The sequence below is a fragment of the Tiliqua scincoides genome, chromosome 1, assembly GCF_035046505.1.
Source record: "Tiliqua scincoides isolate rTilSci1 chromosome 1, rTilSci1.hap2, whole genome shotgun sequence".
Classification (NCBI taxonomy): Eukaryota; Metazoa; Chordata; class Lepidosauria; order Squamata; family Scincidae; genus Tiliqua; species Tiliqua scincoides.
Genome location: NC_089821.1, coordinates 127,991,667 through 128,012,314, shown reverse-complemented (window position 1 = coordinate 128,012,314; position 20,648 = coordinate 127,991,667). Strand labels below are relative to the sequence as shown.

Genomic DNA, 20,648 nt, shown 5'->3' with positions numbered 1-20,648 from the left:
AAGGACATAGTGGAAATGGAAAAGGTGTAAAAGAGAGAAACAAAGGTGATTACTGGGCTGGGGCATCTTCCTTATGAGGAAAGGCTACAGTGTTTGGGCCTCTTCAGCCTAGAAAAGAGGTGCCTGAAGGGGGACATGATTGAGACATACAAAATTATGCATGGGAGGATAAAGTGGATAGAGAGATGCTCTTTACACTCTCACATAACACCAGAACCAGGGGACAGCCACTAAAATTGAGTGTTGGGAGAGTTAGGACAGACAAAAGAAAATATTTCTTTACTCAGCTTGTGGTTGGTCTGTGGAACTCCTTGCCGCAGGATGTGGTGACGGCATCTGGCCTGGATGCCTTTAAAAGGGGATTGGACAAGTTTCTGGAGGAAAAATCCACTATGGGTTACAAGCCATGATGCATATGTGCAACCTCCCAATAGCCAATGGCCTACTAAATTTGATAGGTAATTTGGTTAGAGATCTGGTGCAGTTCTGTTTAATTTTTTTCCTCCTTTCATTGACCAGAAGTTTGTTTGAGTCCTTTTGGGTTACACCGTTTCTCTGTCATGTCGCAAAGCACAGTAATGGACTAGCCTGTATGGTGTCCATATTCAGCTTAAGTTCTGCCCTCTGCTTTCTGTTCTGACATGTTTGTGATTTTTCTGTCTTCTCCAGTAACAAAGATGGTGTGCGCTGAGCAATGTGACGGGCGGTGTTACGGGCGCTCTGTCAGTGAATGCTGTCATCGTGAATGTGCAGGAGGCTGTTCTGGACCAAAGGACACAGATTGCTTTGTATGTTTCCACATTCTCTCTTTTCCCTCATCCCACCAGCAGCTCTACTCATTCTTATGCTTTACTCCAAGGAATTGCAAATTTTTTGGTGCTTTAATTATACTGCATGTACAGTGAAAGATATTCACTAGGCATTTTAGCATTCATATTTTTTCCATTACATTTCTGTTACTTATCAGCTTATTTCACCCATTAAAACATTTATGAGATTTGCAAATAGAGATTTGAAACCATTTATATGCTAATTGGTGTGATTTTTATCTTAAGTGAAAATACATTTTTACTTGCCTAAAATTAACATTACAGGATGTGGGCAATTTATATCAGAAGTCTGGTTTTTTTAAAAAAACCACCCATCATGCTTCCTTAAAGGAGAATGTAAGATCTATTGCCCACATATTAGCATTTACCTGGAAGTCATTCTCATTTTCCCATGTATTCCTATGGAACATACTTCTACTTAAACGTGCCTCTGCTTGCAGCTTAAGTTGGGTGTTCACATCTTAAAAAATGACGTTAGTCACAGCTAAGTTCTGCTAATCAATACTAAGCTTAAACTGTGGGAATCGCAGCACACTGGAAATTAACATACATATTTACCAACTTGGGATCGGGAGCCTCCCAGACGTAAATGGAACATCTCAGAGCTAAAATAAATGTGAAGAATCAGATTCAAATATGTATTTGCACATTTATTATTTAAGTGAGTCCCAAAGAGCTGGAGGTTCAATTTCAGCACATGAATTTAGACATTGTTCCAACTCTGGGCTGTTCAACTAAATAGGACTCAAAATGGAACAAAAGTATGGCAGAGATTTAAGGGCCCAAACCTAAAGAGGCCCAGTGCCGGCACTGAGCCCTAGGGCTGGGTGCCATGAAGCATGTTCATGGCACCCTCCCAGTAGGGAGCACTGCCGCTAGGCCCGCACCACTCAGGCGCCAGGCTCAGCACCAGGAGGAAGTGCTGCTGCTGGGGTAAATTCAACTGCCGGGCAGTGGTGCAGGCTCTGGTAGGGGAGGCAGGAACAAGGTGGGTGGGGAGGGGGGGAACCAGGTCGAGTGGGGAATGGAATTGGCGGAGCTCAGATCCTGAACTCTGGATCCTGAACTCCCAAAAGGCCCAACAGGAGTTTCTCCTGTTGTAGTTTCGCCAGTGTAGACTTGAGAAGCCCCGTTGTAGGCCTTGGGGCTTTCTCCGGGGGAAGGAGATGAAAATCCCCTTCCCCCAAGGAGACTTCCAAAAGCTTCCTGGCGTTTCCCCGGATAGTGCGGTAGCCATTTTGCATGGCTGCTTTTCTGGGTGCCGGGTGCTCTAAGGCCCAAATCCTAACCAACTTTCCAGCACTGGCATAGCAGTGCCAATGGGACGTGTGCTGCATCCTGCAGTTGGTTGGCACTCAAAGAGGCCTCCTCAAAGTAAGGGAATGTTTGTTCCCTTACCTCGGAGCTGCATTGCCCTTATGTCAGTGCTGGAAAGTAGGTTAGGATTGTGCCCTAAGTCTCTGAAGGCTGTTTGTGGATCCTGATTTTCTCCTGCCTACCAGTTTGAGTTATAAGAACTGGAGCAAACCATTCCTACTCTCTCAACAAAGACCTGCTTTGAAATGTTGAATTTCTGACTGACAAAACCTAAGTAAGCCACTCTAGAGGTTTTACACTGAAGGCTGGCATATAAACCTTCTAATGAAATGAAATACGGTGGACCTGTGTGTGTGGTTTGTTGGTTTGATTGACAAAGGGTGGAGAAGAAGGGCTTACTATCAGTCACAATGCTATTGTTGTTATATGGCAGTCAAGAGTTTAGAATAAACTATCCCACCAGCACTTTCCATTTTATATAGAAACAGCCCAATCCTATTCTGGATTGAGCTATTGTGTACAAGCTCTGTTCGCAGCCATTTAGGGAGTGCTGCTGCAAGAGGCGGCAGTGCTTCCAGGATGTCACTGAACCTATCTGGACCTGCTGGAGCAGGTAATGCAAAGGTGGGGGTGGGGAGGGGCCAAAATGCAGTGGGGAGGAGGAGTAATGTTTGCAGGGAGGCTGGCTGCAGGTGGATCCAGTGACGATGGCACTTGCCAGATTCTGTCCTATTATACAACCTCCCTTTTCTTTCCTTAGATTTGTGCCAGCTACAAAGCAGGTCCAAGGAGACCCACTGTGGAGTGGAAGGCTTCCAGAGGAGTAAGGGGATTTATCCCCTTTTCCCCCTGAAGCCTCCCAGTTACCCTCCCCCCACTGCATGCAGCGTGTGCCTTTCCGGCATGGCTGCACCAGTGAAAGAGAGAGAGGATTGGGCTCTAAGGCTGAAATCCTATTCACATTTTTTGGGGAGTAAATCCCATTGAACTTAATGGGGCTTAATGGGACATTGAACTTCTGAACAGACATGCAAAGGAGTGCACTCTAAATGTATAATATAGCCGCAGAATGAAAACGTGCTGAGTTTTTCAGATCGATTTTGGTTGATTCCTTTGGAAGTCTGTCATTTCTTTGGGCTATACATTAGTATTGTTCATATTTGTTATAAAATTACTAACCAGTTTGTTATGAAGATAAGGTACCTTAAAAGGCAGCACTGGAAAAAGGCAATGGATTGAGGGGATGGATAATAAATGAATTATTAATTAACAGAAACTTCAGCTTATGACGAATTAAGAGATGTTCTGATATATATAATGGTAGCTTTCTGTAACCTCTAATTTCATGAGTGAAATTGGCTAGATAAGGCAATCACCCATTGTTCTCTGTCTGCTAGCATGTATTCATTTGTGTAAACACTCCTGAAGGCAAAGCTACATCTATCAGCAGCATTAGTGTTTTAGCAAATTTATACACAAGGATTTAGAGGTCTTTAGAGAATGAGAGTCAGAATTAACTGGAGCTGAAGTGCTCTTAAGCTCTCTAAGCACTTCTTTGAGAACTCGATCCAAAAGACATTAACATTCCTGTAAACATCCCCATTGATCCAAACAGTCTTGAACTGTGCCTTTAGTAGCTCCACAGTAACTGTACACATTGGTCTGTGAATTAATAAATAATAATAATAATATAATATACAGTATTTATATACCGCCTTTCTTGGTCTTTATTCAAGACTTTATTCAAGGCGGTTTACACAGGCAGGCTTATTAAATCCACGCAGGGATTTTTACAAATTGAAAGAAGGTTCTCTCTTTCAAGAACCACCACATTCAAGCTGTTACACTCCGATCTGGTTTAACATTCTGGCCTCCATCCTCCCACGCTCCGAGCAGATGGAACAGCTCAGCTGCAGCTTGTCAGCTGCTTCAAGGTCGCACGGTGCCGGTGGCCTCGAACTGGCGACCTTGTGGATGTTAATCTTCAGGCAAATGGAGGCTCTACCCTCTAGACCAGACCTCCTGCCCTTTTATAAAGGTTCCTTTATAAAACATTGCTTCTAGCCACCAAAGCATTTTATATTTTTGATCATCTAAACAGGATCAGCCTTTGAAAATTTTTATACAGTACAGGGAAATCTATGTGACTCTTCTTAACTTCCCGGTGAATCCCTGAACCCAGAATCTTCCAGTTTGTACCCTACTTCCTAATGGGGGGGGGGGGCTATGTGCAAGCTGTAGCGTGACAGATAGTAGTTAAATTGCTGCAGGCTTTTTGCAACATGAAGATGTAGTGCAGAGGAGTGCTATACCTATTGAATTTCTGCCTGTCACAAAGCTGTTAAAGTCACAGAGTCTCTGCCAGGAAATCAAGGTAACCCTATTTGTGCTTAGTACGCATAAGCACAATTATGCGAATTAGTACGCATTCTCTGAGTTTGCATCAGATCATAGTATTCTCCATCTTGAGTAGATGGTAGGAAGGAAGCCAATTTATTGCTTTCTGTTTACAGGAAAACAATTTGTAGCCTTTTTTTATTTCTCTGAATGGTCTGACTTTTGGATCAATATGGCTATTCATATTTCATATTTAGAGCCCAAGTATTGTTTAGAGCAGATGGCTTCAGAATCTTTTCCCATTGTTGTTAAGCTGTATTTCCTTTCCAAAACTCTGGTAAAAACTATATTTCTCATCTTGCAGGCATGCATGAATTTTAATGACAGCGGGGCTTGTGTCACACAGTGCCCTCAGACCTCGGTCTACAATCCTGCCACTTTCCAGATGGAGAACAACCGAGATGGCAAATACACCTATGGTGCTTTTTGTGTCAAAAAGTGCCCACGTAAGTTATACCAGGGTTGATTTTCTCCCAGTGAGGTTCACTTTCAAAGCTGCATTGTCAAAATCCTGAGAAACCATTGCAAAGCATGACAACTGTACAGCCAAGTTAATTATGAGATCACCGTAATAATTCAGCTTATTTTCTTCAATAGTAATAACTTGAAGTTATAAGTTCTTCTAAGAATGGCTTTATTGAATGCTGACATTTTAATAACACCCCTTGCCTTAGAAGAGCCAAGACTCTGTGCTAAATATTATGGTCTGTATGGTCAGAATTTCAGCTTCCGACAGACTTGTATGCATGCCAATGTCAAATACAGAGCACATTTTCACATTGTCTTTCCCTAGACAAAGTCTCATTTTCATTTCTCTTCAAACATAAGTGGAAATTATATTTTATATTTGACCTTTTCTTGAAATTCAAGTGTGTGGTCTGGTTTGGTCATCCAGTACAGGCTCATCAATGGGGAGGGGGGCGAAATTACTTAAGGCTTCACAATTAGAGTGGCAACTAACTGTGCAATCCTAATCATGCCTACTCAGAAGTAAGTCCTACTGAGATCAGTTGCATTTACTCCCAGGTAAGTGTGTATAGGATTGCAGCTTTAGGACAGTCAGCAGCAGAACTCAATCAGTTTAAAAACATTGGGTATTCGTCCTGAAATGGCTTGCAGGTCACTAGATCACTACAGGTGAACTGAGTAACAGCTTTAGATCCAGTGATCAGTCATTTAATATTGGGATACTTATCAGGAATATTGGGTTTAAAGATACAATTCAATAAAAGAGATAAAATGAGGAGAAAAATCTATGTAAGAGTGATTTCAGACATGGGTGTTCATTGCAATGACTGCTGCATGTGTGAAATGACAATTTTAGACCACAGCCTTTTCCAGGTTGACCAGATACAATGGAGGACATTTAACCATTGTATAGAAGAGGGAATTTTGGCAGGTGCAGCTTTTTAAACCTTTCTGTGTTGAGCTGCGCATGCCAAAATTTCCTCTTCTATACAATGGTTAAAGGTATAGGCACTCTGTCCTCCAATGTATCTGATCACCCTGCCTTTTCACATTGCTTGACATTGCTCTACAGATGCCGTGCTTGTTGGTAGAGTTATTGAGTAATATTATTGCATATGTGAATTCATTCTTTTTCTTTCCAATTCCTTGTAAGCAATGAGAATCAGACCCATTCTTACAGCCCAATCCTATACATGTCTACTCAAAAGTAAGTCCCATTAGATTCAATGGGGCTTACACTGAAGAAAGTGTAGATAGGATTGGGCTGTTAGAATTTAACTCAAACACTTTTTTAATGAAATGTGATGGAGATGGGTTTTTAAGTGATTTGAGCACTTAACTAGTTTTTTCTAGGTTACACTATCTGGTTATTTTTAGATCACTTAGTAGTAAAATGTGCACTTGCTCTACTAGGTGGGAGGACTCTAAGATACTCTTAGTGGAAGAGCACATGTTTTGCTTATGTAAGGTCCCAAGTTTGGCTCCCAGGATCTCCAGTTAAAAGAATCTCAGGGAGCAGAACTAAGAAAGGCCTTTCTCTTCCAGAACTGTCAGTCACAGTAGTTAGCACTGAACTAGATGGATTGTGTGACTCACTGTAAGGAAGTTTTCAGAACCTGTTGTGTTGATTCTGCACCAGCTCAGTAGGTTGGAAATGAATCAGAGTGTACTTCAACTAGTGACACAAATTCATTCATTCATTCATTCATTCATTCATTCATTCATTCATTCATTCATTCCACCTTTACTGGCATAAATAGTGACACAAATCATTGTAAGGTTTATAGTCAGTCAGATACAGGGCTGGCCCATTCTTAAGGCCAACTGCAGGTTGGTGCCTCAGGCAGCAGATTGGTGTGTGTGGGGGGGGGGGGTACCCATCTCTTACTTGCCTGCACTGCACCTCTTCCTTCTTTCACTCCCTGGACTGGAAAGGAAAGAGAAGGACAGAGAGGAAGTGGAACTGTGGAGGGGAGGGGAGTTCTGAGCTAGGTTATCGGAGTCATCAGAGTTGCAGAGGCTGGCACATCAGCAGGTAAGGAGGGGCAGAATTTGACATGCCTCCCCAGGCATCAAGGGGTCTTGGGCTGGCCCAGATTAGATAAACTATTTACGCCTGCTTTTATGATTTAGTATTAGAGTAGCAGTTTCCTGATTAAATACATCTCACGTTTGCTATGAACAAAATATGTATCCCTTTTGGCCATTGTTCTGGAAAGTTAATTGCCATTATCTTGAGTATTGAATATCCAGATTTTGTGCTTTTTGTCTCTGCATGTGCATGAGATTGAGATAATTCAGAGCATCTTTTGTTTTATCCAGTGGCTGGTACTAGTGACTGATATCCTTTGATGCTGAAATAACATTTCAAACGTGTTCCAGAATACAAACCTCATTAAGACGGTGTTACGGCGTCAGCATCTCCCGGGAAATGAAACTTTTAAAGACTGTTGAAATTAGCAACAACATAAAGCTATGGGAGTACAGGAGAATGGGTGCTTAGATAACACTTCAAAAGATAAAATGTTGCTTCTGAAGCAAATATGCTAAAGGGGGCCATAATTGTAGTGGTAGAAAGGTTGGGCCCGTGTCCTTTGTTCTTCTACCATTTTTAAAGAAGAATTTTCAAGCAACTGTTACCCTGCACTTGCCTGATCTCATCTGATCTCAGAAGCTAAGCAGGGTCAGGCCTGGTTAGTACTTGGATGGGAGACCGCCTGGGAATCTGTCGGCTTATACCACAGTCTTTCGAAACTGAAGATTGCCAACCATTTTTTCAAGTACTCATTTGTGTGCAACTTGGAGAAGGTTTCTTTGCAGTAATAACCTATTCTTTTCTAGATAACTTTGTGGTTGATGTCAGCTCTTGCGTGCGTGCCTGTCCCAGCCCCAAGATGGAGGTTGAAGAAAATGGTGTTAAGACATGCAAACCATGCACGGACATTTGTCCCAAAGGCAGGTTATCATTTATTGCAGTTTTGTCTCTCTGTGTTGTGCACGTTGGTGACCCAAAGCAGGTTATTTGGAAATAGAATGGAACTGAAGGCAGTATGATGCAATGTATGGTACTCCACTGAGAACCAGTGATCAAATTCCCGAATTTGAGTCTCTGTTGGCGATCCCCAAAGATTGCTCTTTTGTGTGAGTGTGCTTTCTCTTTCCTTCCACTAGAGGGTGCAGCTCCCTGCATGCAAAGAGATGCACTCAAATATAGCAGGGAGAGAATGGAACTCAACATTAGCAGCAAGACCAGCCCAGATTGAATGTTTGCCTTTGGAAGGGGAAATTGTATGTGGAGAAAGCTTAGCATTTTGGGTAGAAGGTCACAGAGGAGCATGTGAAGCTTCCTGACAATGTGTCAGATCCAGAGTGTAGTTGAGAGGAGTTGGTGTGAAAAGCACCACCAGGAGTAGTAACTTCATAAGCAGGAATTCTCAGATGCTGCCCTTGAAATTATGTTCAACAGTCCCTGAATGGAGAAGCGTTGGGCTCAGAATGAGGCAACAGAGATTTGCTTCAAGGCATATCTTCCAGCCTGCCCTAACCTCATAAGCAGATGATGGCAAGGTAACCACACGCCTATCTACTCCATTGATATATACTCCACATCGATATATGTGGAGAGAGCTTTAGTCCATCTCCTTCATCTCCTCTTCTGCACCATCATCTTTTTCTAATCCATAGAGTAGGAGGAGAAGGAGCTGAGGTGGGTGGAGGTAGTCACCCTTCTGTCAATCCACTCTCTGAGGCAACCACTTCAGGTGGCCTCGTGAATAGGCCAGGCCTACTCCCTCTACTTACATAGTTTATTGCACTGTATCATTTCAAGCTATTTGGTCTTCATCCCCAGCTCACTTTGAGTGTTGGAACTGGTGCTTGAAGTAGTGGAACACAGTGAGATAAGGCAAGGAAGATGAGATGGTTTCCCTCCCCTCACCTGCATATTCCCACATACACGAGGGCAGATACATGGCCACCTTGTCACATTTAGTTTGGCTGCCTTGTCACATTCACCCCCGTGTACATGAATACAGACAGATACAGTTGACCTGCATCTTGTGTGTGATAGTCTTGCGCAAGTATGTGAGCTTGGTCCCCACACCCTCCAAAAATGCCCAAAATGAATTGTATAAATAGTGCAGGTGATTCTGCCATCAACTTACTCTGTTTATGCCCTGGAGTGAGCCTAAAGTGAGAGAATGAAGTTACTATCCCCTCAGTTCCCATGTGTCTCTTGTACTGTGTTTTCAAACAGTAAGTATTTGTTGGATTTAAAGGAATTTTGATTATACACAATTTTAGCTTTACTTGCCAGCCTCAGAATGTATATGCATTATTGTTTGCACCAGTTCAGCATGCTGAAAATAATATCATAAGCTTTTGAATCTCATCGATTGCTGACAAGACAAAGTTGTTTAGATTCAGAATATTCAAACTATAAGACAAATGGATTAAGGCAGTGGTTTTCAAACTCTCTTGGAGAGTTTGCACTCCTGTAAGTTCTTCTGGGGGTGGGGGGGCAGGGGAAGGCAGCAACATGATGCCCAGGATTGCGCTGCTCAGGAGGGCTGCAGGGACTGGAATGCACTCAGCAGTCCCTGCAGCAGTCGTCCTGGGGTGTGGGGAGCCCTGTGCAGGCACCTGCAGGACTCCCCAGCTGGTTTGAAGTGAAAGTGGAGTGATTGCGCTCCACTTCCAGTTTTGTGGAAGTGGAGCGTAATCGCTCCACTTTCACTGCTAACAAGCTGGGGATGCCTGCAGGTACTCGCGCAGCACTCCCCGCACCCCCGACAGGCTGCTGCAGGGACTGGTGAGTGCATCCCGGTCCCTGCAGCCCTATAAGCGATGTGATCCTGGGGATCACATCGCTGCCTCCCCCCTGCCCCCGCCCCTTAAGGGGAAAGAGGCCAGGGCCTTCAGGCTGGGGCATCGCGACACCCCAGTCTGAAAACCACTGGATTAAGTTGTCATAATTGGTCAACTGGCCTCTTAGATGACTGTTGTTAGGCTTGTCAGGAACCATAACTTAAGGTAACAGCATCTTCTGGGAATAATTCTGCAAAGATGATATGAAAAAGTTTGGGTGGGGGCGTAATTCCTGCCACCCAGCCCTTGTAAGACAAATGACAGGAAAGCAACATACAAGTTGTTACTCACAGTAGCTAATTTGTAAACTAGAGTAGGAAGTGGGACAGTCAGAGTTTTCATCCATTCACATAACTAGGCTTGAGTGCTAAGCTCTTTGATAGCAACAATTCCAGAATAATTATAGATGACACTCAGCTGTCTGGCTTTCTTCTTCATCAGTCACTGCATTTGAAGGTCAGTCCAGACTCTGAACTCCGCTGCCATAAATACCATTTTTCTTGAAACCTACAAGTGTGTGCGTGCCGACACTCATGCAACGTTTTATAACAGTTTTGTAGGCTACTTTGTAAGTATTTCCTAGCATGAGCTGGCCTGGCACTTTCATGTGCTTAAAAGAGTGTCAAGGGTTAAGTATATAGGCCTCAAAGGCAGGTTTTGAAAAGTATTATCTTTGAAATGGAAGAAGTAATAGCAGAGGAGGGAGATTCTGTCACAATCCAGTGAAAGGTATCGCTGAAGAAAGCTTTAGCTAATGATTTCACATCCGTTTGTGAACTGTAGGCATATCTATCTCCTTGGCTCCACAGCTGTGATTCCTCCCTTGTTTCTTTCTGACCACAAACAGTACTCCCTGTCTCAAAGCCCTTAGCAACAGTTTTCTGTCTGCTTCTACATGGCAGCTCCCTTCACTTATACCAACAGCACACTTTACAACCTCCTGTCCGTAGGGTTATGCTTGTCCTTCAGTCCTACTCCGCTTGATTTGTAGCTATACTGATTGTCAGCATTTTGTCACTAAATTTAGTTCCTCAATTTGGAAAGGAGAGACTCTTCATGCCCCCAGTCTGATTTCAGGAACATTAGGTTAATTGCTCTGGGTTGCATCCTAAGGTTCCCTTTTCTCTATTTAAAATATCTCTTATACAGGTCTAACCTTGTATACATGGATTTTTTATACACTGATTTGACTCAGCATGAGTGACCACTGCAAATGAGAAGGAATGTGCTGATCCCTGGAGAAGGGGGAAAAATGCACTCCTTTAAAATCACAGTTTAAAAAACTGCTTTGCTTACTGCTGTAGAGAAACAGTCATGCAAGCGATTTCAGGCATAACCTAATTATCCATGAATTTTTCACCTATGGAAAAATCCATGGATTTTTCTATCTCAACACGATGAGAAGGCTAAAGAGAAGGCTAAACAGTTGTTTAGCAATAGCCTCGTTAATTCTGAGAGAGGGCAGCCAACTGACAATCCATTAATCATTCTCTCTTCAGGAACTTAGAACAGATTCACTCTGAGACAAGCAACCCCTCCCTTGCCCCTTAGCATGTGAGAGAAAGATAATCACTTTGCTCTGGGTGAAGGAAGGGGTCGCTGGCTCAGAGTGAAGCCTTTCTAAGTGCCTGGAGAGAGACTGATTGATGGATTGTTTGCTTAATGACTCTGTCTTACATCACAAAGGTCAGTAAGGCTGTTTTTAAATCTCCCAGCAAAGGGACATTGTTTTTTTAAAACGGATTTGCTTTAATGTGATTTAATGTGATTCATGTGAGTTCTGGGAACAGAATCCTTGCAAATAATGAGACTCAACCTGTATTTTTACTGATTTACAAACCCACTTAGGCTGTAAGCCCCTTTGTGCACCTAACGACAAATATGTGAATGCATATTATTAAAAAGCTCTTTGTTTTTACAGCATGTGATGGCATAGGTACAGGAAGTTTGATGTATGCTCAAACTGTAGACTCCAGTAACATTGACAAATTTGTCAACTGCACCAAGATCAATGGGAACCTGATCTTCCTTGTCACTGGGATTCATGGGTGAGTGCAAAGATTCTATGAGACTTGCCTAGATGTAGCACCTGTTGTGTCTTTGAATGTTGGGGTGGAAGATCTCAAAGTCAGCCTGCCTATTTTAAAGTCAGGCTAGCAGTACTTCTCCTGCAAACTGGGGCAATGCATATGGTGGACTCATCCCAAGTGGTCCTGATCACCTGACCTTATTAAAGCACTGAAGAGTCACATGGACTCCCACAACAAAAAGGTAACATCAAAAGGGGCCCCAGCAGTCCCAGATGTTGGGCTTGAAATTCAGGTTCTGCACACCTTTAGCATAGAACAGCAAAGTTAACATGCATACACACATGTGCATGCACACTGCAGATCTGCAGCACCTGGTTGGCACACCATTTTGAATGACTCAGTGCTGCTGGGGGAAATGTACTGTTTGCTCTTGGAGAAGTAGAAGGAATCTTCGTATTGCTTGTTTTGTCCTAAGGCCGAGTTGTACATTGCCCTAAATGAGTAAAGTGATCTGGTGCATTTGTTCTTTTCTAAAGAGGTGGCAGCCTGGGAGTGAAGAGATGGCACCGGCTGAGAGATTTTAGGACTTTGCCCCCAGAGCAGTTCTACTTCTGACTGTGCCCTTATTTTAACAAAAAAGGTCTCCCCATTCTGCTATTAAAATAACAGCACACACACTGGGCAGCATTATGCAGGGTGACCAGTACAATGGTAGATAGAGTGCCTATACTTTTAACCCATTAGTTCCCAAACTCACCTGGCCTGCGATGCTCTTGTCCAGCATTGGACCCGGAAGTAAGTGCTGATGATGCAACAACGTGCTGATGTTATGACATCGGTGACACTTGCTTCTGGATAGTGCAGGAAAAAGGTCTTTAAAATAGTGAAAACGGTCCTGAGAGGGGAGGTGGGCCTTTCTGCGGCACTGCAGAGAGCCTGACCCAGAGCTGCGAACCTTCACATGTTGCTGTAGCATGTTGCATTGCACTGGCACTGCCAAGTGGCTTGGTCAGTATGGGTCCCACAACACCTCGAGAAACATGTTGCGATGCCCCAGGGCTTCACGGTGCCCAGTTTGGGAACCTTTAACTATTGTATAGAAAAGGGAATTTTGGCAGGTGTGGTTTTTGAAGCTCTTCAATGCTGAGCTGCACCTTACAAATTTCCCGTTTCTATACAATGGTTAAAGGCTTAGGCATTCTATCCCACTTTGTATCTGGTCATCCTGTAATGATGCACTTAGGGTAGTGTGTATCTTGGCCCTTACAATCATGTAGTCACTATACACCAGTGGTGGCCAAACCGGTGGGTGGGTCATGACCCACCATTGAAACATAAAAGGGACACTTTCCCCTTAAGGGGAGTGACCCAGAAATGGGTACCCCAGTGGCACCACAGCGATTGCAGCCCCTCAGGAGCATTTTAATATACCTGGGGGGGGGGGGATTGTGCAGCCTCCTGGAAGGTCCTAGTGCTCCACGCCATGTGCACCCAGGAGCATTTTAACATACCTGGGGGATTGTGCAGCCTCCCAGAGGGATCTGGAGGCTCCCAGCCCCCTTGACAAGACTCCTCTCTGCAGCAGTATGCTCTGATTCACTTGGAGCTTCCAAAACCAGAAATTGGCTCCTGTGGCAGATTAAAGCTCACTGCTGCGGTGGGAAGGCTTTCCAGATCCCTCCGGGAGGCTGTACAACCCCCCAGGTATGTTAAAATGCTCCTGGATGCACATGGCGTGGAGCACTAGGACCTTCTAGGAGGCTGCACAGGAGTAAGCACCACAACCCCCATTCCAGTCCCCACCCCATCAAAATTACCAGCGGTTTCAGACTCCTGGAGAGTTTGAGAGCCACTGCTCTACACTTTGAAGAGAAAGCAGCTGGAAGGTCTGTTACAATATGAGGTCCATCTGTTTTATTTCTCTGCCCTGATGTGTCATATGAAATTCTCCCCAGATTTCTTTCCAGATTTTAGGGGTTCCAAATTACAAATCAGAGCAGCAGGCATGTTAATGATCTGCTATGCTTTCCTTTTCCTTTCTTTTTAAATTCCGGACTTTGTCCAGACTCTTCTTCTTCTTCTGTTACATATTATCAGAATACATCGGCATACTGGTGTACCCATGTGCACTGATTGAATCACAGTGTGAAAAGGAATCCCAGTGCCAATGTGTAACCACAGTAAAAAGCCTTTGTGCTGATTTAATCAATGTGACAGTGTGCCTCAGTCATTGCTAACAAGTGAACTCTGTGGCAAAGTGCACACATGCCAATTCTGAATTTAATTTTATAATTTTTCCAAGTTAACCCAGAAGGCAGGCAGAGCAGAATACATAGCAGAATAAACCTACAGAATAATATGTGTAATATTTTCTATGCTCAGTGTCAAGCTCCTGAACCAGGGATCTGGAAGCATTTGAGCACACCTTGCTTCAGCTGACGCATGCCATCTTTCCCCATTTCCACTGTGCACTGCAGTTTCTCATATTGTCTTAAAGACTGCTCCCAAAATAGTCTTGTATGGGTATCTTTCCTGTTGGGGAAGAGGTTGAGAAGTCCTGTGTCGTGTGCAGAATTTTTGCATGCAGCTCTTGGGTTGCTGACAAAATGCGAAAGGCATCTTGAAGGAAAAATCCCAAGCACCAGAGTTTCTGATAAAACTTTGGCATCACGTTAGGATATTTTTTTTAGAAATCAAACAATGTAGCTATACAACCCAAGGACATTTTGAAAATTAAATTAGTTTGTTCTCCGTTTTTAAAATTAAGTGTTACAAGTATATTTACACTTACCAACTTGACTGTGTAAAGAAAAGTGCACACATTGCTATATAATTAAATTGAGCATTACCAAATGTTGACAAAATGGAACAATAGCATAAAATATGTATTTGCTATTAACACTGTGATAACAATTCACTTGGCAAACGCAGCAATACCTATTCACATGTACTTACTGGACTCAGAATGTTCCCCAGAAGTCTCTGTAAGCCACTTCTGGTTTTCAGAAACCACATCCAGTTTGATTCTGTAAAAAGGAAGTGGTGTGGGGAGGCTTCTGAGAGTCATTCTGAGTCCTGCAGAGGCCTGTAGAGTGAGGGCCCAGTCCTGTGCAAATTTCCAACTCTGGTGTAACCACAATGCAGCCCCGTGGTAAGGGAACAAATGTTTCCACACCTTGAGAAGGCCCCAGTGACTGCCCCTCTACCACAGGATGCAGCGCACACCCCACTGGCACAACTGCACCAGCACTGGAAAATTGGATAGCATTGGGTCTTGAGCTGCCAAACCAAAAGAGGTCTCCAGCACCACCAGGAGTGTTGCAACCCAGCAAGGGTCACTGCAAAGTTTGGGAACCCCGGTATAGTGTATAAAAAGCTAAATGCCACGTTCTGAATTTATTTTCCTGTATTGCTTTGTAAAACTAAAAGAACATAGAGCCTTATCCATTGCTGGCTCATTTGTTACTCCCTGAGTTTGTCTCAGTGTTGCAGAAAATGTGTACATTCCAAAGAAGTACAGATTTTTGTCATTGGAATAAAAAAATGTGTGCATGGAGAAAGAATGTTTACATCATCATTGAAAGCCCATTGGAAGTCAATAATTTCAAGAAGTTCACTTTTAGTATATGCAGTACCGAATTTAGAGGAAGGAAATAAAAACCTCCTCATTTATTTCCAATAAAAAATTCAACTTGCAAAATATGGGACTGAACGCTTAGGACTTATTTGTCAAAGTGGATAGGAAACATTCCTGTGGGTAGGATTTTCTTCATAGTTTGCATGTTGTTGTACAATCACATCAAGATTGCTTATTTGCATTGTTTTATCAATGAGGATACGTGTATTAGGACAGTGGTTCTCAAACTTTCCAGGAGTTATACTCCAGGGGTAAGTCTTTGTGGGGAGGGAGTGAGGGCAGCAACATAATCCCCAGGATTGTGTCACTGATGGAGTGTGGTAGGGGGGTTTTTTACTTACAGGTGGCTGCAGGATGTTGCAGGAGGTGTGGAGAGCCCTGCATATCCCTCCTCATGGCTCCCCAATGCTTAGAACATTGAAAAAAGCAGGCTCAAGGCACTTTCTAGTTGCAAATGCAAAAAGGAAGTGCTATGCACCCACTTTTTTTCAATGTTCTGAGCGTTGGGGAGCCCTGTGGAGGGCTGCGTGGGGCTCCCTGAACCTCCTGCATTGCCCTGCAGCCACCTGTAAGTAAAAGCACCCCCCTTCCACCCCCATTTGCAACACGATCCGGGAATCACATCGCTGCTCTCACCCCCTCCCCCACCTCTTAAAGGGACGGGAGACTCTTTACACGGACTGGTGGATTGTGACCCACCAATTTGAGAACCACTGCATTAGGGTCAAACAAGATACTGTACAATGATAAACATGTTATTACCTCTTCCTTTCCCCCTCCCCCCAAGTAAAATATTAGCTGGAAACCATCAGACTTGGGACCTCAACACACAGGGAAGGGGTGTTTATCATTTTCCTTCTGTTTCATGATATTGACAAAGCTTTACTCCTGGTGCTAATAGCAGCTTCAAAGAAACCATTTTCATTGGCACTACATCATGGAGAACAGTGCATGCAGTTAAACAACTGTACACTGCAGTCCTAATCCTTATTGTCTGTAGTTATTTAAGTTTAGGAGAACAAAAAATAGGAAGTTATAATAATGCATTTAGCATTCCATCTGATTAGATTGCAATCATATACATACTTTCCTGGGAGTAGGATGCATTGAACTCAATGGGGCTTACTTCTCAATATACTTAGGATTGTGAGTAATGTAGAGAGGCAGACACAAGTACCCTAGAAGATGTGAAAGTGCTGATGTGCTCTGTGCTAACCAGAGCTTGATACAAAATTCAGATGTAAAAATGACATGGGAGAGCATTGTTGATGCATCATTTCCACACTGGGGAAAAAAAAAGTAATCTGGAATTCTAAACTATGGGGAGAAATTCAAATGGGGGCAATTGTAGAAGCATCCTTAGATTGCAGCTGCTTTTATTTAGCTTTCATTTATCATCTGCTCAGTCCTCCTATTTCTGTGACACAGTATCTCCCTGAGACAGAGCAACCATTTTGGCCGTTGAACCATTGAACCATTGCTGGCACAAACCATGATTTGCCAATCCATTTCAAACCATGGTTTCTGAGTCCAGCATGCTGACTGATTGGCAAACGTGATTTGTCAGTTCAGATATCTTGACAAAATTTAAAAAAACCAAAAACCATGAATTGATTCATTGTGTCATGCAGTCTTTTTGCTGAAAAAAGGCACACACGTTTGGGCTTTCAATTTCATTTTTCCTTTTAGGCAGCAGTCTTTTCTCAGCAGCTTCACACTGAGCAAAATATGTAATTAAAAACTGTAATCCTTGAAGACATTGGTTTCATTGAACAGGTTGTAAGCCCTGGCTGCAGTGGGGGGGGGGAGGCTTAAATCACAAAAATTAATTGTATAATATTTAGCTAATCCTTTGGGTTTTCTGTGACCATTCCATTTTCCTCTGCTCACTTCACTGTAAAACCTGCAAATGACCCCCATTTCTCTGACATGTCTCCAAGATGTCTGGTCCAATTAGTCTCCTATGCTAGTTCTTGACATCTCTGAATGGCACAGAAAGAGGTGCCTGCAATTTGCCCCCTTCCCTCTCTTTACGATATGAGTACTTAAAAAAAATAAATCAAATTGCACAGGAAACATTCTGTCTGCCTCCAAGTGCCCTGGTCAGTACTCGTCTGGGAAGAGTCCACACTGTTAAAGGTTTATTTTGTTTTTATAGGCACCTTTTTCAGGAGGCCCTTGTTTGTCTTTTAATTTCAAGGTGCTGAAGGGTCACATTAGGATTCCTAAAGTGATGGACACACACACTTTGGTACATCACATGTTGTGGCAAAATATATCCAAATTCTTGTCCTCCAAAGATGTCCAGTTTCTTATTTCCAAGAAATGAAACACTGATCAATGACATGGAGGGCTGTTCTAATGCCATGGTTAATAGTGTGGGTGCAATGTGAGAGGATGTTTTGTAAATTCTCTTCCATCCAACTGCTTCCTGGATGGTGGGCTTCCAAATTATCTAATCTTGCTTCTGCACTAATGTATTAGGGGTCACAGATTTTTTTTTTTCCTGTGTTGAAGCTCCATATGTTCTAGTGATAGATGCACTTGTGCATTCCTCATTTGACTTTGAGAGAGCTGGCCTATTTTCTCAAAGACTGATAGCAGCACTGACTGCCAGGTGAAGGGAACAGGGGTCAGAGAGAGAGAGAGAGAGAGAGAGAGAGCTTTCTTCCTCTTTCTGCTGCCAACAGCAATGTACACGGGCAGGCAGGGAGAGACTTGGAGACTCACATATAAATGGGTAAAAGATGCTGGAGACTTGAGCGTGGGTAGATTAAAACTGAACCGATAGAAGAACTTGGGGCATAATGCCTGCATGTATTTGAGGCAAGCATTATAAGCCACCAAAGTTTGTATTCTGAGCCAGGAAATTATGAAGTTCAGTAGCATCTCAATTTCGTTCAGACAACTGCGTGTGTACAGTTGCCAGGATTTTCAGTTTGTTTCTTTTCCTTACAGGTTACCACTGAACTTACTTACTGTGCAGCACAATCCTATCTTGCGCTGGAACAGGCAGGCCACGAGGCCTGCTCTGTATTCAGCACAAGTTAGGGGCCCAAATTAGCTCAGCCAGAGGTAAGGGGAAACTTTTCCCCTTACCACCGGGTAAGCCACCACAGCCCCAACGGGTCTCCTTGGACTTACGCCACCTCCTGAGGTGGCATAAGTCAGTGGAGTGGCTTGCAGCTGCTTCGCACTGTTCAGGGAACATGGTTGGGATCCGGCATAACTGCCAAGTCCCAGCCCTGCCTCCCATTCTCTGCCCACCATCAGGACTGCCCTCTGCCTGCCCCCCCCACCCTGGAACACCTCCCTCCCACCTCCTCCCCGCCCTCCCCAGACCCTTGTGTCGGCTGAGCTTGGCCAATGCAACCCTCCCTGCCAGAGTTGGCTGGATTCAGCCCCCGTGGGCCTGCGTGCATCCCTGCACTGGCCCAGCCAAATCTTGAAGAGGTGCAAACGTGCTTTACGGCATGTTTCATCATTTCACCCTTCAGCCCCATTAGGGGCCTCCCAGTCAGCTCACAACAAAACGTAAAATACGATATCCTAGAACAATGATAAAGATAAGACCACAAGCCCATATTCATGTCATGGTTTAAATCACAGCACAAAAACAAAGCTTGATGATAATTGCATTAAGGCTGCAGTCTTATATTGTAGATGCCTACCTGAGAGTAGGCCCCACTGAATACAGTAGGACTTTCTTCTGAGTAAACATGGCTAGGATTGTGCTGTAAGATTCCTTGTTGCATAATAGATACCCATATGTGTCGATTACTGTAGCTATCTTGGTTTTGACAGGCATTTAAATACAAATTCATTAAGTACACCCTTAAATGTTGCATTCATTTCAGTATTAACATTCCCAAGGACATGCTGTTTGCAACAGATTGCAAAAATATGTGTCCTCAAATTAATTGAATTCTAAGCAGAAATCTTTTATTCGTATAGTCTAGCCTGGAAGAAAAATATTGAGAAAAGTGTGGCTCATGGGGATTTATGTTTTCAGGTTCACAACATAAAAGATATGGAATATTAATTAACATATTTGACTTCCTGAATAAATACGTTTCTTTATATTCACTCACAGTTCAATCCTATGCACATCTACTCAGAAGTAAGTCCCACTGAAATAAGGGGGTCTTACTCCCAGGTAGGTGCGTAGAGAATTTCAGCATCAATCTAGATTGGGGCAAAGAGCACTAATCTCAGTACTGGCAAGAAGAGCATTCATTATTCCAGGACGATCCACTCTGTAGAAATGTCTCTGTAGAAATGTCATTGAAACTCATATTTCCTGGCTAGGAAACACACTGGGGGAGGGGAGTTGGGTTATAATACATGCAGCAATTTCTCAAATTTTAGTCCAAGCTGGGGAACCACTTCCCACACCTGAACCACTCAACTCTCTAAATCTTCCTTCCCCTCCCATGCACAGTTGTCCAACTCTCTTCTGCGGTTCCTTCTTACCTGTCCTCCCAGCCAGGATTTGGTGCCCAATTATGGTATATTTTTCATACGGAACCAGAAAAAAGGTGGAGGGGTTTACTGAAGCTCTCAACTGCAGTAGCACTCTCATGAGCCTTGTCTTCTTCTTATGGCAAGGCGAAACTGATTTTGTGTAAATTATTTAGCACAATTGATTGTTAATGATTTTTTTCTTTAGATTATTTTGATGTGTTGTTATCTTCTAGGGATCCCTATCACACGATTGAAGCCATGGATCCACAGAATCTGCATGTTTTTCAAACTGTGAGAGAGATAACAGGTGAAATACAATTGAGCTGCTACATCTGTTGTTCTTACTGGTGTTGTGCTTACCATTTTTAAAAAATTACTGCATGCATAAGAGAGCTGATGTCAGTGTTTACCTTGACTTTTTAGGTGATGATGCAAGCTAACTTTCTCTCATTCTTTGATTCACCCTCCATCTTCAGTATGATAACACTGATGAAGTTAACACTTATGGGGGACTCCATAGGGTTGTTGTAATGAGTCATGAAATAACATATTGAAGCATTAAATATATACAGGTGATCATTACTTTTGTTAGCTTTCCCTAATCGCAAGTGTGTCTCTATCAAAAAGCTAACATTGTTG

At 43.2% G+C, this 20,648-nt stretch overlaps 1 protein-coding gene across 4 annotated transcripts in view; it reads left to right on the top strand.

Annotated features, from left to right (window-relative positions):
* ERBB4 (erb-b2 receptor tyrosine kinase 4) overlaps positions 1–20,648 on the top strand; it is a 912,234-nt gene that overhangs the window by 664,817 nt on the left and 226,769 nt on the right. For all 4 annotated transcript variants that reach the window (XM_066626312.1, XM_066626139.1, XM_066626395.1 and 1 more), the window contains exons 6-10: positions 670–788; positions 4,849–4,990; positions 7,854–7,967; positions 11,800–11,926; positions 20,243–20,316. In XM_066626312.1, the coding sequence (XP_066482409.1) occupies positions 670–788; positions 4,849–4,990; positions 7,854–7,967; positions 11,800–11,926; positions 20,243–20,316 (576 nt within the window). The remainder of the gene's footprint in view (positions 1–669; positions 789–4,848; positions 4,991–7,853; positions 7,968–11,799; positions 11,927–20,242; positions 20,317–20,648) is intronic.